Genomic DNA, 13,430 nt, shown 5'->3' on the forward strand with positions numbered 1-13,430 from the left:
ATTTGATTAGGGTTTTCTAGATCTATTTGATGTAATAGTTGGATATCATCTGCGTATGCATAGGTTGTGAAACTTATGGAATGGCTTAAAGTGATTAATGGAGATAAAAAGATGTTAAAACGTTACTGACTGCAGCCAATCAGAGCGATGCGGGACCAGGCAGGAAGCGTAAAGGTCGTGCTCCTGCGTTCTGCATCACTCTTCTAAGACACAGGCAACCATTCAGGAGACCACGTTGGACCACCGCCACTAAAAAAGGTATCGGGGGGCTTTGGGTGGCTGCGGGCAGCTTCTGGCAGCTTTGGGCTGTTAGCTTTGGGCGGCTTTGGGCTTCCCAGCACCAGAACACCAGACGCGTAGAGGAGGAAAAACCAAGATGAGAAAAATTCTGAACCAATGTTTTTTTTTTTCTTGGGTTTTCCTCCTCTACAGGTGGGTGCATCTTATGGTCCAAAAAATATGGTAGAAATCTTTTTTTTAATCTTCTTTCCTCTCTGGACCTCACTTTTTTTGTTTGTTTGGAGACTTGTGCCTGTATCAATATGTCTTCTGTATCTGAAGTACATTGTTCCACATCAGTTATTTTTTCATGTAAGTCCATCAAAGATCTTGTGACTTCATTTAAGCTCTGAGGGAAGTCACTCAAGTTGTGCATCCAAAGCACTCACCGCTGTGTTTTTCAATTGCTCTATCACTGCCTCAATAAGTACAAGCCCTGATATCTTGACCTCTACTATCTTGGGAATCGGAGGGACTTCTATTTGTCTTTTTGTGTTTTATCCACAAATTCATGCATTGTATCTGTCCATATAGTCTCTTAAGTGCCCTGGGTTGAAAATGGTAGATTCTTGTATCGAAATTGCTTACAGATAACTGTTAATCCAGGCATGGTAGTTAGGAGCCCGAGAGCCAAGCAGCCTCTTATGCTAAGCTGCTCATGTGATTCTGCAACTGCTTTATTTTTATTAAGTAACAAATTACAGAATATTTTTTGTTGGTGCCATACAGATGAAAATGCACATATAGGGAGCTTCCATACAGGTCTATCAACCCAATTAAACCTGCTCTCCATCCCCCAACACCACAGCTGCTTTTCCACAAGTGAAAGAGGATGATCAAAGCAGAGTAAGAAACCCAACAACCCTAAACTTCTGACCAAGTACGCCAAGAAGCCACAAACCCTTCCTACTACTACTGCCATCACACAATCTCACCATTCAAACATGTTAACACACCCAATATCAAACACCCACATTAATATACCATGTCAGACCACAATCATAACTCGCATACCAAAAGCACATCACTCACAGCAATCTAACGAAGACAAGTACTTATACAAACCAACCGTACGAGCAATAGCATATGAAACCTTAATGAAGCCTTACTGGAAAAAAACATTCTGCTGACCAAACAAACGTAAATAAGAAGTTCAAAGGGTCCTATATTCTTAATAGGTTGCATATTTTAATAGAAAATATCTTGTGTTCCTCTTGCTGCTCTTTTATGGATCCTCAAATTCTTCCTGCAATTTTCTAGTTCAGCAAGTTTATTAATCAGTCCTTCATGTTTTGCCACAGGAGCCTGGTAGTATGCTCACATGTCTACCTGTGCATATTCTCAGTACGTGCTTCAAGGTTTTCCACAGTGTCTTCCAGCTCCTGCAAGTCTAACAGGCTTGGTGCAATCCAGAATTTCATAAGAACATAAGAATTGCCGCTGCTGGGTCAGACCAGTGGTCCATCGTGTCCAGCATTCTGCTCACGCAGCAGTCCTCTGGTCAAAGACCAGTGCCCTAACTGAGACTAGCCCTACCTGTGTACATTCCGGTTCAGCAGGAACTTGTCTAACTTTGTCTTGAATCAACGTAGGGTGTTTTCCCCTATGACAGACTCCGGAAGAGCATTCCAGTTTTCTACCACTTTCTGGGTGAAGAACTTCCTTACGTTCGTACAGAATCTATCCCCTTTCACTTTTAGAGAGTGCCCTCTCGTTCTCCCTACCTTGGAGAGGGTGAACAACTTGTCCTTATCTACTAAGTCTATTTCCTTCAGTATCTTGAATGTTTCAATCATGTCCCCTCTCAATCTCCTCTGTTCGAGGGAGAAGAGGCCCAGTTTCTCTAATCATTCACTGTACGGCAATTCCTCCAGCCCCTTAACCATCTTAGTCACTCTTCTCTGGACCCTTTCGAGTAGTACCGTGTCCTTCTTCAGGTACGGCGACCATCCTACATGTCTTTGAGCTACTGGTGCAAGGATGCAAAATATTTTATAAAACACTCAAAGAGTTAGCACATGAACTAGGCAGTTCAGTAGGTTCACCTACAGAGAATAGGTGTCGGAAGCTGAGTCCACAATATGGCATGCATTGGTGAGGTGGGGGGGGGCCTTGCTTCTGGATCACAGGGCTCAAACAGCATTGGAAAAACAAGACTTTTGGATTAATATGCCATGCTGAATACACTTTGCCAAGTGTCTGCAAACTACAGGACTTAAATTGAACAGAGAGTGCTACTATCCAAGGATGAGCTTGGATTAAGGTGGGTAGGATGAGGAGCCCCTAGTTCAGACATCCATTTGGGACATTGACGTCACTTACTCTGTACACTTTTTTTCCTATTTTAATTGTATTTATTGCTTCTGTAGGTTTGTTTGTTTTTTATACTTTATAGGGCCTTTTAGAATGTAAGTAAAAGAAGGGGATGTGATGTAGTAGAAGCTAGTTGGGGAGAAGGGCATAATATGACTGTCTTCCATATAGTAAGTGTGTTCTGGAACTGATTGTTCTTTAGGTGATTCTAGCAGAGTACAAGGAGACTGGGAAGATGTATGCTATAAAAGCTCTAAAGAAAAGAGATATCATCAACCGTGAAGAAATGGATAGGTGAGTTCTGTTCAGACCTCATGACACAACTTTTGTGGGTGGGTGTCTTCATGGGTGGTGGTCAGATTTGAGAGACTGGCTTCTTGCTTCTGCTTGGTGAAAAAGGGGCAGAACAGAAAACCAATGGTTCTACAATTTGAAAGATAAAAATTGAGATCTTCCCTTCTATGTGGTGCATGACAGGACAGTGATGAAAGTCCCATGAGAAGTACCTTTCACAGTGGATTTCTTTAATTTTGCTTTAAGATATTTGTAGTTGATTCTTAAATCCTTTTATTCTTGGCAGCTTGGTCTGTGAGAAACACATCTTCCAGCTAGTGAATAGATGTGGCCACCCATTCTTGGTGAATATGTATGCTTGTTTCCAGACACCAGAACACACATGTTTCCTGATGGAATACACACCAGGGGGTGACCTTATGGGGCAGATTCACTGCAAGGTATTCTCTGAACCAGCAGCAAGGTAAGGGCCCTAGCAGATTTGTGGTGTTGGGAGAGTGGTAATTGAGCTGAAAGAGAAAAGGGACAACTCGCTTGATTATCCACAAAGCTCTATTTGTTTGAATTGGGTACACACTGATTTATGATACTATGTTCTGTATACCATGATTGCCTCTCCTCTAGATTTTATTCTGCTTGTGTCGTTCTGGGACTCCAGTTCCTGCATGAAAAGAAAATTATTTACAGGTATAATAAGATACACCTATTTTTTATATGCCAGGCACCAGCACTTTCCCTACCATTTCTTGGACTCACCATTCTCCTCTACATCTCTTTGGAATTCACAACTTTCTCTAACCCCTTCCCACGCTACTTTCGGGCTTGCTGCTCTCCTCCATATTTCTACGGACCTCATCACTTTCTCTACTTCCTTTCCATGTCTCTTGTGGGCTTGCTGCTTTTCTCTATATCTCTGTGGACCTCATCACTTCCTCTGCCCTTCCCGTGTCACACTTGTGGACTCGCTACTTTCCTTCTCTTTCATCTCTTCCTGGCAGAGATCTCAAGCTGGATAACCTGTTGCTGGACACTGAAGGTTTTGTGAAGATGGCTGACTTTGGACTATGTAAAGAAGGTAAGTACTATTGTTACACAGTAGGAATTAAATTTTCTGCTCTGATCCTCTGACATCTTCTTCCCTATGGGATATTGTGATTTTAGGGCAGGGAAAGCTCATGTGAGGTTCCAGTTAAGTCTCTGTCTTTCCTTCAGCCTTATACTCTCATCCAGACTTCTTGTCATATAACTGACTATTGCTCTTGCATCTTTTTTCCGATGGGGCTTCTTCATCTGTGTGTGTATGTGAGGGATGTGACTGTGACTGCTTTGTCTCTGTGGGCGTAGGAAGATAAATACCGCTGTGACTGCCTCCTCTCTGTGTACATGAATGTAACTTTTAAGTAAATTGTATAAGATTAGGATCAGACCATGTATATATTTTGGTGGGCTTATGTTGGTGGTGATATTTCTCCCTAGGAATGGGTTTTGGTGATCGAACAAACACATTCTGTGGCACTCCAGAGTTTCTGGCCCCAGAAGTTTTGACAGATACTTCTTATACGCGTTCTGTGGACTGGTGGGAACTGGGAGTGCTTCTATATGAGATGTTAGTTGGAGAGGTAAGTCATGACACCTTTTACACATTGTACTAGGCACTAGGCCTGATGGGCCGCCGCGGGAGCGGACCGCTGAGCAAGATGGACCTCTGGTCTGACTCAGCGGGGGCAACTTCTTATGTTCTTGGTAATATGATGATAAAGACCAGTTGTTCCATCTACTTTGCCCAGTAACTTCTATCCACATTTACTATAGAAATATCTCAGCTGCCCAGCCAGAGATGGCCTCTTTTACAAAGCCGTGCAACAACAGCCCCGAAGCCCTTTAAATCTCTATGGGCTTCGGGGCCATTAGCGCAGCTGCTAGCGTGGTTTTGTAAAAGAGGCTGAGTAAATTTCTGTAGTAAATCGGTTCTCATCAAGGACTTTTATTTTGTCATTTTCCTCCAATGTACTTTATTATTAGAACTTGAGCATTGTTGTACCAGGACAGACCAAAGATCTATCAAGCCCAATATTCTGTTTCCAAAGGTGGACAATCCAGGTCTAAATACCTGGCAAGATCCTATTCCTAAGTAAAACAAATTTCTAAATAATCAAAACATTACACTTGTTATTAATATACTTATTTTAGAACAGATTAAATATAGGAGAAAAATACTCAACAGCCTTCCATAGCAAACATTGCTGCCAGCTCTATTCTTATCATTAGTATAAAAAAATCTCCTATATACTTAACACTGTGTGCTCAAAACATTTCCATGTATAGTAAAACCTTGGATTGCAAGTAACTTGGTTTGCAAGTATTTTGTAAGACAAGCAAAACATTTTATTAAATTTTAACTTGATATACAAGCAAGGTCTTGCAATATAAGTACATACAGTATACATATATCACAACTGAGCTGATGGTTCTTCTCTCTCTGACGCTGCGGGAGTGTAGTGACTTGTTCTAAACGAGCAAAGTCTTGCAATACGAGAACATACAGTATACACGCGTTACATCATCCCAACTGAGCCAATGGTTCTTCTCTCTCTGACGCTGCAAGAGTGTAGTGACTGTTCTAAATGAGCGAGGTCTTACAATTTGAGTACATATAGTATTTTGTATTATAGTTTTTGGGTTGTGGAATGAATCATCTGAGTTTCCATTATTTCCCATGGGGAAATTCGCTTTGATATGAGTGCTTTGGATTACAAGCATGCTTCTAGAACGAATTATGCTCACAAACCAAGGTTTTACTGTATAAAAAATAATCAAGTTATCTTTTGGTAATATCTACTATATATTCCATATAGAAACGTCTCTGTCCAACAGTGGCTAGCATTTTGTTATACTAATTCAGGGAATCACAGACAGCTACAAAAATAAAAACTTTCTGAAGCTCTTTTTTAAGTTAGGTAGGGAACACTTTCAGGTCATGGACCTGGGGGGCCGCCGCGGGAGCGGACTGCCGGGCACGATGGACCCCTGGTCTGACCCGGCAGAGGCAACGCTTATGTTCTTATGTTCTTATATCATGTACACTGAATTAAATTGATAAAATTAGTATAAAACTCACAACCTATGCAGTGCTCTTCTAACAAATGCCACTGAAGCCTTTCCTCTAACAAAGTATGACAATTATGAAATATATAGACTTCCTAGCCAATCACATTAAATTAGAAAAAATGCTGCCACTCATTTAAACCTTGTTAAGGGTGAAAATCCAGCTCTGTTCATTCTGTAGCAGAAGCAATTCCCCCATCCCCTGCATTTAACAGAGGAATATAATCTAGTACAAACATTTCAAAACAGAAAAACTAATATGGAAAGAGGAATTCTCCTCTAGCTCTATATAATTTTTCTGATTTGAAATGTTTTGCACTGGATTGGATTCCTCTGATAAAGCATAAGTTACTACTACAACATGCACTGTGTTGGATTTTCACCCCTAACACCATGGAACCAAAAGGTTTAAATGGTAAAACTAGGTGGCAGCATTAATGTGATTGGCTAGTAGAACTGAAAGGAAATGTCTGATTAGATAGGAAGTCTAATGGCAGTTTTTATAAGTACTGGATCCCCAGTACTGTAGCAATTTGGCTTCCTAAACACTCGCAGTTAAGTTTTGCCTATTTTGAGGATCATAGTTTTCACTTAAGCATTGGACATTTTAAATGGACAAAAGAAGAAAAATAGTATAAAAAGACATTCACCAAAATTTAAATACCTTTCTACCATTTGAGGATGGTGCAATGATAGACTCTTTGAAAGTCCTTACAGGGGTTGGTGCCCTGGTTTGGTCACTTTCTTACTATATATTTGTTCTGAGCACCTTCGAGGTTTAAAGGTATTTTCATTTTGTTTTTTGATTCCTTTTTCGTTTTTGTTAGTTTTTATAAGTAGCCACAATGTTGGGGTTTTTTAGCGGTTATGCTTTGGTAGTACCAGTCAGAAGAGCACTACTTAAATTGAGTTTTATACTGAATGTTCTTTTTTTTTTTTTTTTAAACTTTGTGTGTATGATATAACTTTCACATACTGCTTGTTTATTTTGCAGCTGTTTGTGATTCCCTGGAAGATATGATTATCAAAAGAAGTAGATATTTTTTTGATGCATGGAAATTATTTTAGTACACAGTATTAAGTATATAAGAGGTTTTTTTATGCCAATGATAACATTAGAACTGGCAGCGATGTTTGCATGAATGCTCATTGTGGCTTGTTCCTCCTATATTTAATCTGTTCTAAAATAAGTGCATTTCATAATAAGTGTTGGGTTTTTTTTTTTTTTTTTTTTAAGTATCTGGAAAATTTTTATAGCATATGTTTGCTTGTTGAAGTTTTGTATGTGAATTGGATTTGGATTATCTGCACTTCACATTTCCTTCAGTTTTTATTTAGTGAACATTAAGATCCCATGCTGCTTATCCTAGAATCAAGCAATGGATTTCCCAAGGCCATCTTAATAATGGCTTGTAGACTTTTTTCTTTTAGGAAATTATCTAAACCATTTTTAAACCTTGCTAACTGCTTTTACCACATTCCCTGTCAATAAATTCCAGAATTTAATTGTATGTTAAGTGAAGAAATATTTTCTCAGATTTTGTTTTAAATGTACTTTTAATTGCTTCATTGCATGCCTATTAGTCCTTCTATTTTTGGAAACAGTAAACAAGTGATTCACGTCCACTCTTTCCACTCCACTCAGAATTTTATAGATCTCTATCATACAGTATCTCCCCTCAGCCATTTCTTTTCTAAACTGAAGAATAAAATACGGGCAGGGGGCCATTCACCTTATCAGCATACACTCCCAAGAGTCAGATTGTTTAATATAATATCCCATAAGCCTTTGCTGACACTCAAGGTAGGCCAGCACAATGTAATACTGAATGTGAATGCTGACACCTAGGTTTAAAGGAAATGTAGTAGATTATACTATATAATGTAGCTTATTGTTATTTTAGCTGTTCTTGTATTCCTTGTACACCAGATTTGAAATACTATACGACACCACATCTCAAATCTTTCTTCTTTGTTGCAGTGCCCCTTTCCTGGAGATGATGAGGAAGAGGTGTTTGACAGCATTGTGAATGATGAGGTTCATTACCCCCACTTTCTTTCCTCACAAGCCATGTCCATCATTCACAAGGTAAGCTATCCATTTCTTTCAGGAATCCCCCATCCGGGGCATTTTGTGTCTGTGCCTTAGCTCTTCTTTCCTACTTCAGTATTGGCCATTTCATTTTAATATTCACTCTTCCAGCTTCTTGAGAAAACTCCTGAGCGACGTCTTGGTGCAGGAGAGGAGGATGCTGAGGAGATAAAACCTGAGCCCTTCTTTAAGGTAGCTATCAAATACACTATGATGCTCATTTTCAAAGCAGATGAACACCTCAAAATGGCTGGAAAAAAAAGGTCCATCTGCTAAAAACGTTAAAATCTCTGTTTTGGAAAGTCAGAATTTGGATGTTTCATGCTGTAGTTGTCCAGCTAGCAAGGGGGCATGTTTTAGGCAGGAATAGATAGGGAGGGCCCAAAAGTAGGACATTCAACAGCTGTTTAGGAATGGGAAGAAACTTAAATGTCTAAAAAAGATGTTTTTACCTAGACCTATTTCTTTTGTGTCAAATTTGCAAAAATCATCTGATCACTGGAGGGATTAAAGCATGACTTCCTCTCCTTAATAATAATAATAACAGTTTGTATACCGCAATACCGTTAAGTTCTATGCGGTTTACAATAGATTAAGCGAGGTACAAATTGATTGAATTTAAGAGGGGGGGAAAGGAGAGTTAATATGACCAGAAATGCTCCAGTGGTTGCTATTCCCATCCCTCTCTCCTAAAAGTTAAACCAGAAAAGAAAACCAGGCTCTGTCAGCTGCAGGTGTTATAGCCATTTCGAACAAAGCAGCAAGTAGTTCAGAGGAGTAGCCTAGTTGTACATCTACAAGCCTTGAAGCCTACTGAAGTGGTATAAATTCAGGTATTTTTCTAGTCCTGGAAGGATCACAAATTGGGATTTGAGCTTGTGTTCTTTGGTTTACAGTCCACTGCATTAACCACTAGGCTACTCTTCTGTTCTGCAAGGACATTTGTGTGGCTATTTGCCTAAGAATACTGCCAGACAAACTTAGGCACTAACGTTTAAAAAGGAGATAGCGCAGCTTTTAAACTGAGATGCGGGGGTAGCGGATGGTTTGGTATGAAGTATCCTTGAAGGATACTATTGAAACAGGATATTTAGGGAGTCCCAATAGAGAGGTTTCAATAATGGTGAAAGAAAGACAGGAGGATTTAAGAGGAAGGCAGAGTAAAGACTCAAATTGTCCCTGTCTTCTCAGCAGCCTGTAGTTATAAGTAAAAAACACAATTTGAAGTGTCTGTATACAAATGATAGAAGTCTTAAAAAATAAAATAGGGGAGTTAGAGAATGACACGGGAACAATTTACCGAGGTAAACCGTGGTCATCGCAGTAAATCTGCAGGAATGGAGACATTTGCAACTGACTTACCACAGGAACGGGGACAAGATCTTTTACCGCCCCATGGAAGCAGTGAAAAGTCTTTCTCTTGGTAAAAAAAATTGTGCCCATGTCAGACTTGGCATCTCCTCCTCGGCTCCTCTTGCACCTATTTTACCTTCAGGAGCCAGCCATGCCACAATGAAGGTGCCTCATGAACGTCTACTCCGGAAAATGAAGAACCATGGGATGGAAGGAGACGTACATAGATGGATCAGAAACTGGTTGGCGGGTAGGAAACAGAGGGTAGGGGTGAAGGGCCACTACTCGGACTGGAGGAGGGTCCCGAGTGGTGTTCCACAGGGCTCAATACTCGGGCCGCTGCTATTTAATATATTCATAAATGATCTGGAAACAGGGACGAAGTGTGAGATAATAAAATTTGCGGACGACACCCAAACTATTTAGTAGAGCTCAAACTAAAGAGGACTGCAAAGAATTCCAAAGGGACTTGAACAAACTAGGGGAATGGGCGACAAGATGGCAGATGAAGTTCAACGTTGAGAAATGTAAAGTATTGCATGTGGGTAGCAGGAATCCGAGGTACAACTATACGATGGGAGGGATGTTATTGAAAGAGAGTACCCAAGAAAGGGACTTGGGTGTAATGGTGGACATGACAATGAAGCCGACTGCACAGTGTGCAGCGGCCACTAAGAGAGCGAATAGAATGCTAGGTATAATCAAGAAGGGTATTACAATCAGAACGAAAGAAGTTATCCTGCCGTTGTATTGGGCGATGGTGCGCCCGCACCTGGAATACTGCGTCCAATATTGGTCGCCATATCTTAAGAAGGATATGGCATTACTCGAGAGGGTTCAGAGGAGAGCGACACGTCTGATAAAAGGGATGGAAAACCTTTCATACGTGGAGAGATTGGAGAAACTGGGTCTCTATTCCCTGGAGAAGAGGAGATTTAGAGGGGATATGATAGAGACTTACAAGATCATGAAGGGCATAGAGAGAGTAGAGAGGGACAGATTCTTCAAACTTTCAAAAAATTAAAGAACATGAGGGCATTCGGAAAAGTTGAAAGGGGACAGATTCAAAACAAATGCTAGGAAGTTCTTTTTTACCCAACGTGTGGTGGACACCTGGAATGCGCTTCCAGAGGACATAATAGGGCAGAGTACGGTACTGGGGTTTAAGAAAAGTTTAGACAATTTCCTGCTGGAAAAAGGGATAGAAGGGTATAGATAGAGAATTACTACACAGATCCTGGACCTGTTGGGCCGCCGCGTGAAACTGGAAGTGACTTCGCAAAAGAAATCTACTGTAGAGGCATTTAATTTTCGAAAAGACTATGATAAAATTAGGAAAATGGTTAAAAAGAAGCTAAAAGGATCAGTTGCAAAGGTTAGGACTGTAAACCAGGCATGGATGTAATTTAAAAATACCATTGTGGAAGCCCAGATGTATTCCACATATCAGCAAAGGTGGAAAGAAGAGGAAACGAGAGTCGACATAGTTAAAAGGTGAAGTGAAAGAAGCTATTAAAGCACAGAAGTCCTGTGAGCATTGGAGCCACCACCGGTGCTGGGGCCTACACTGCGCGTCAGCAAAGGAGGGGGCAAGTATCTTAATAAAAAATCCGGCCCACAACTTAGCCTGTGTTTTAGATTTCAGCCCCTTATGTGATTTGAGTTTTGACACCCTTGCTTTAAAGAATGGAAAAAGGATACGAATGAAGAAATTAAGAAGAGAGACAAGCACTGGCAAGTTAGATGCAAAGCATTGATAAGGAAAGCTAAGACAGAATATAAAGAGAAACTTGCCAAAGAGGCATCAGAAACAGAAAACCTGTGAGGGAATCCTTGGGACCACTGGATGATCAAGAAGAAAAGTGGGCGCTCAGGGAGGATAAGGCCAGAGCGTAGAGACTGAATGAATTATTTGCTTCGGTCATTAGGAGAGAAGATGTAAGAGATCTACCTAAACCTGAAATGGTTTTCAAGGGGGGTGATGCGGAAGAACTGAAAGAAATCTCAGTGAAGCTGGAAGATGTACAAAGCCAAATCGAAAAGTTAAAAAGGTGACAAATCGCTTGGACTGGATGGTATACATTCCAGGGTACTAAAAGAACTCAAATATGAAATTGCTGACCTGCTGTTAGATGATTTTAGCAACAGGTTATAGATCACTAGTACCTGAAGACTGGAGGGGGCCAATGTTGCACCGATTTTTAAAAATGGTTCCAGGGGAGATCCGGGAAATTACAGATTGGTAAGCATTACCTTAGGGCCAGGCAAAATGGTGGAAACAATTACAAAAAATAAAATTTTGGAACACAGACAAACATGATTTAATGAGACAGTCAGCATAGGTTCAGCCGAGCGAGATTGTGCTTCAGCAATTTGTTTGACTTCTTTGAAGGTGTGAATACACATGTGGATAAAGGTAAGCCAGTTGATGTAGTGCAAGGGTAGGCAATTCTGGTCCTCGAGAACCAGAGCCAGGTCAGGTTTTCAGGATATGCATGAGATAGATTTGCATCTCAAGGAGGCAGTACATGCAAATCCATCTCATACGTATTTATTGTGGATATCCTGAAAACCTGACCTGGCTCCGGCTCTCGAGGACTGGAATTGCCTACCCCTGATGTAGTGTATCTAGATTTAAACTATTTTAGGGTTGTTTTATTTTCACTGAGGTAAAACTGATACATACCTGGGGCAAGTCCTCCACTGTCCCAGGTACATTAGATGGATTGTGAGGATTAAGTGACTGGGGTATGTATCAGTTTTTCTCAGTGAAAATAAAACAACCCTAAAATAGTTTGGATACTGTTGCTTTCAGAAGGCCTTCCCTTCATCTTCTACCTCCATCTTCATCATGTTGTCATCTGATCTTTATTAAAATTTAAGTGCAAGGATAACAGTTAATGATCTTTCTCTTAACTGTACAAAAAGCACAGTTACTTACCGTAACAGGTGTTATCCAGGGACAGCAGGCAGATATTCTTAACGCATGGGTGACGTCACCGACGGAGCCCCGGTACGGACACTTTTAACTAGAAAGTTCTAGATGGCCGCACCGCGCATGAGCGAGTGCCTTCCCGCCCGACGGAGGAGAGCGTGGTCCCCAGTTAAGATAAGCCAGCTAAGAAGCCAACCCGGGGAGGTGGGTGGGTCGTAAGAATATCTGCCTGCTGTCCCTGGATAACACCTGTTACGGTAAGTAACTGTGCTTTATCCCAGGACAAGCAGGCAGCATATTCTTAACGCATGGGTGACCTCCAAGCTAACAGAGAGGGAGGAGGGATGGTTGGCCATTAGGAAAATAAATTTTGTAACACAGATTGGCCGAAGTGTCCATCCCGTCTGGAGAAGGCATCCAGACAATAGTGAGTAGTGAACGTGTGAACTGAGGACCAAGTGGCAGCCTTGCAGATTTCCTCGATGGGCGTGGAACGGAGGAAAGTCACAGAAGCAGCCATAGCTCTGACCCTGTGGGCCGTGACAGCACCTTCCAGTGAGAGACCGGCCCGAGCATAACAGAACGCAATGCAGGCAGCAAGCCAGTTAGAAAGCGTCCATTTAGAAACAGGGTGCCCCAGACGGTTGGGGTCAAAGGACAAAAAGAGTTGAGGTGAAGAGCGGTGAGCCCTGGTACGGTCCAGGTAGTATGCAAGGGCCCGCTTACAGTCTAGCGTGTGTAACGCCTGTTCCCCAGGATGAGCATGGGGTTTAGGGAAAAAGACAGGCAATACAATGGACTGGTTGAGGTGGAAGTCCGAGACCACCTTGGGAAGGAATTTAGGGTGGGTACGCAGAACCACCTTGTCATGGTGAAAAATAGTAAAAGGTGGGTCGGCCACCAGTGCATGCAGCTCACTAACCCTCCTGGCAGAGATGATGGCAATGAGGAAAAGCACCTTCCACGTCAGAAATTTGAATGAAGTAGTGGCCAGAGGCTCAAACGGAGGTTTCATGAGGGCTGATAAAACCACATTCAGGTCCCAGACGACTGGAGGAG

At 41.4% G+C, this 13,430-nt stretch overlaps 1 protein-coding gene across 11 annotated transcripts in view; it reads left to right on the forward strand.

Annotated features, from left to right (window-relative positions):
* Positions 1-13,430, forward strand: part of PKN3 (protein kinase N3) — a 53,641-nt gene that overhangs the window by 34,509 nt on the left and 5,702 nt on the right. For all 11 annotated transcript variants that reach the window (XM_033961819.1, XM_033961821.1, XM_033961824.1 and 8 more), the window contains 7 exons: positions 2,795-2,886; positions 3,173-3,349; positions 3,511-3,573; positions 3,885-3,961; positions 4,363-4,505; positions 7,973-8,080; positions 8,195-8,275. In XM_033961819.1, the coding sequence (XP_033817710.1) occupies positions 2,795-2,886; positions 3,173-3,349; positions 3,511-3,573; positions 3,885-3,961; positions 4,363-4,505; positions 7,973-8,080; positions 8,195-8,275 (741 nt within the window). The remainder of the gene's footprint in view (positions 1-2,794; positions 2,887-3,172; positions 3,350-3,510; positions 3,574-3,884; positions 3,962-4,362; positions 4,506-7,972; positions 8,081-8,194; positions 8,276-13,430) is intronic.

Source organism: Geotrypetes seraphini, chromosome 10 (genome assembly GCF_902459505.1).
Source record: "Geotrypetes seraphini chromosome 10, aGeoSer1.1, whole genome shotgun sequence".
NCBI lineage: Eukaryota > Metazoa > Chordata > Amphibia > Gymnophiona > Dermophiidae > Geotrypetes > Geotrypetes seraphini.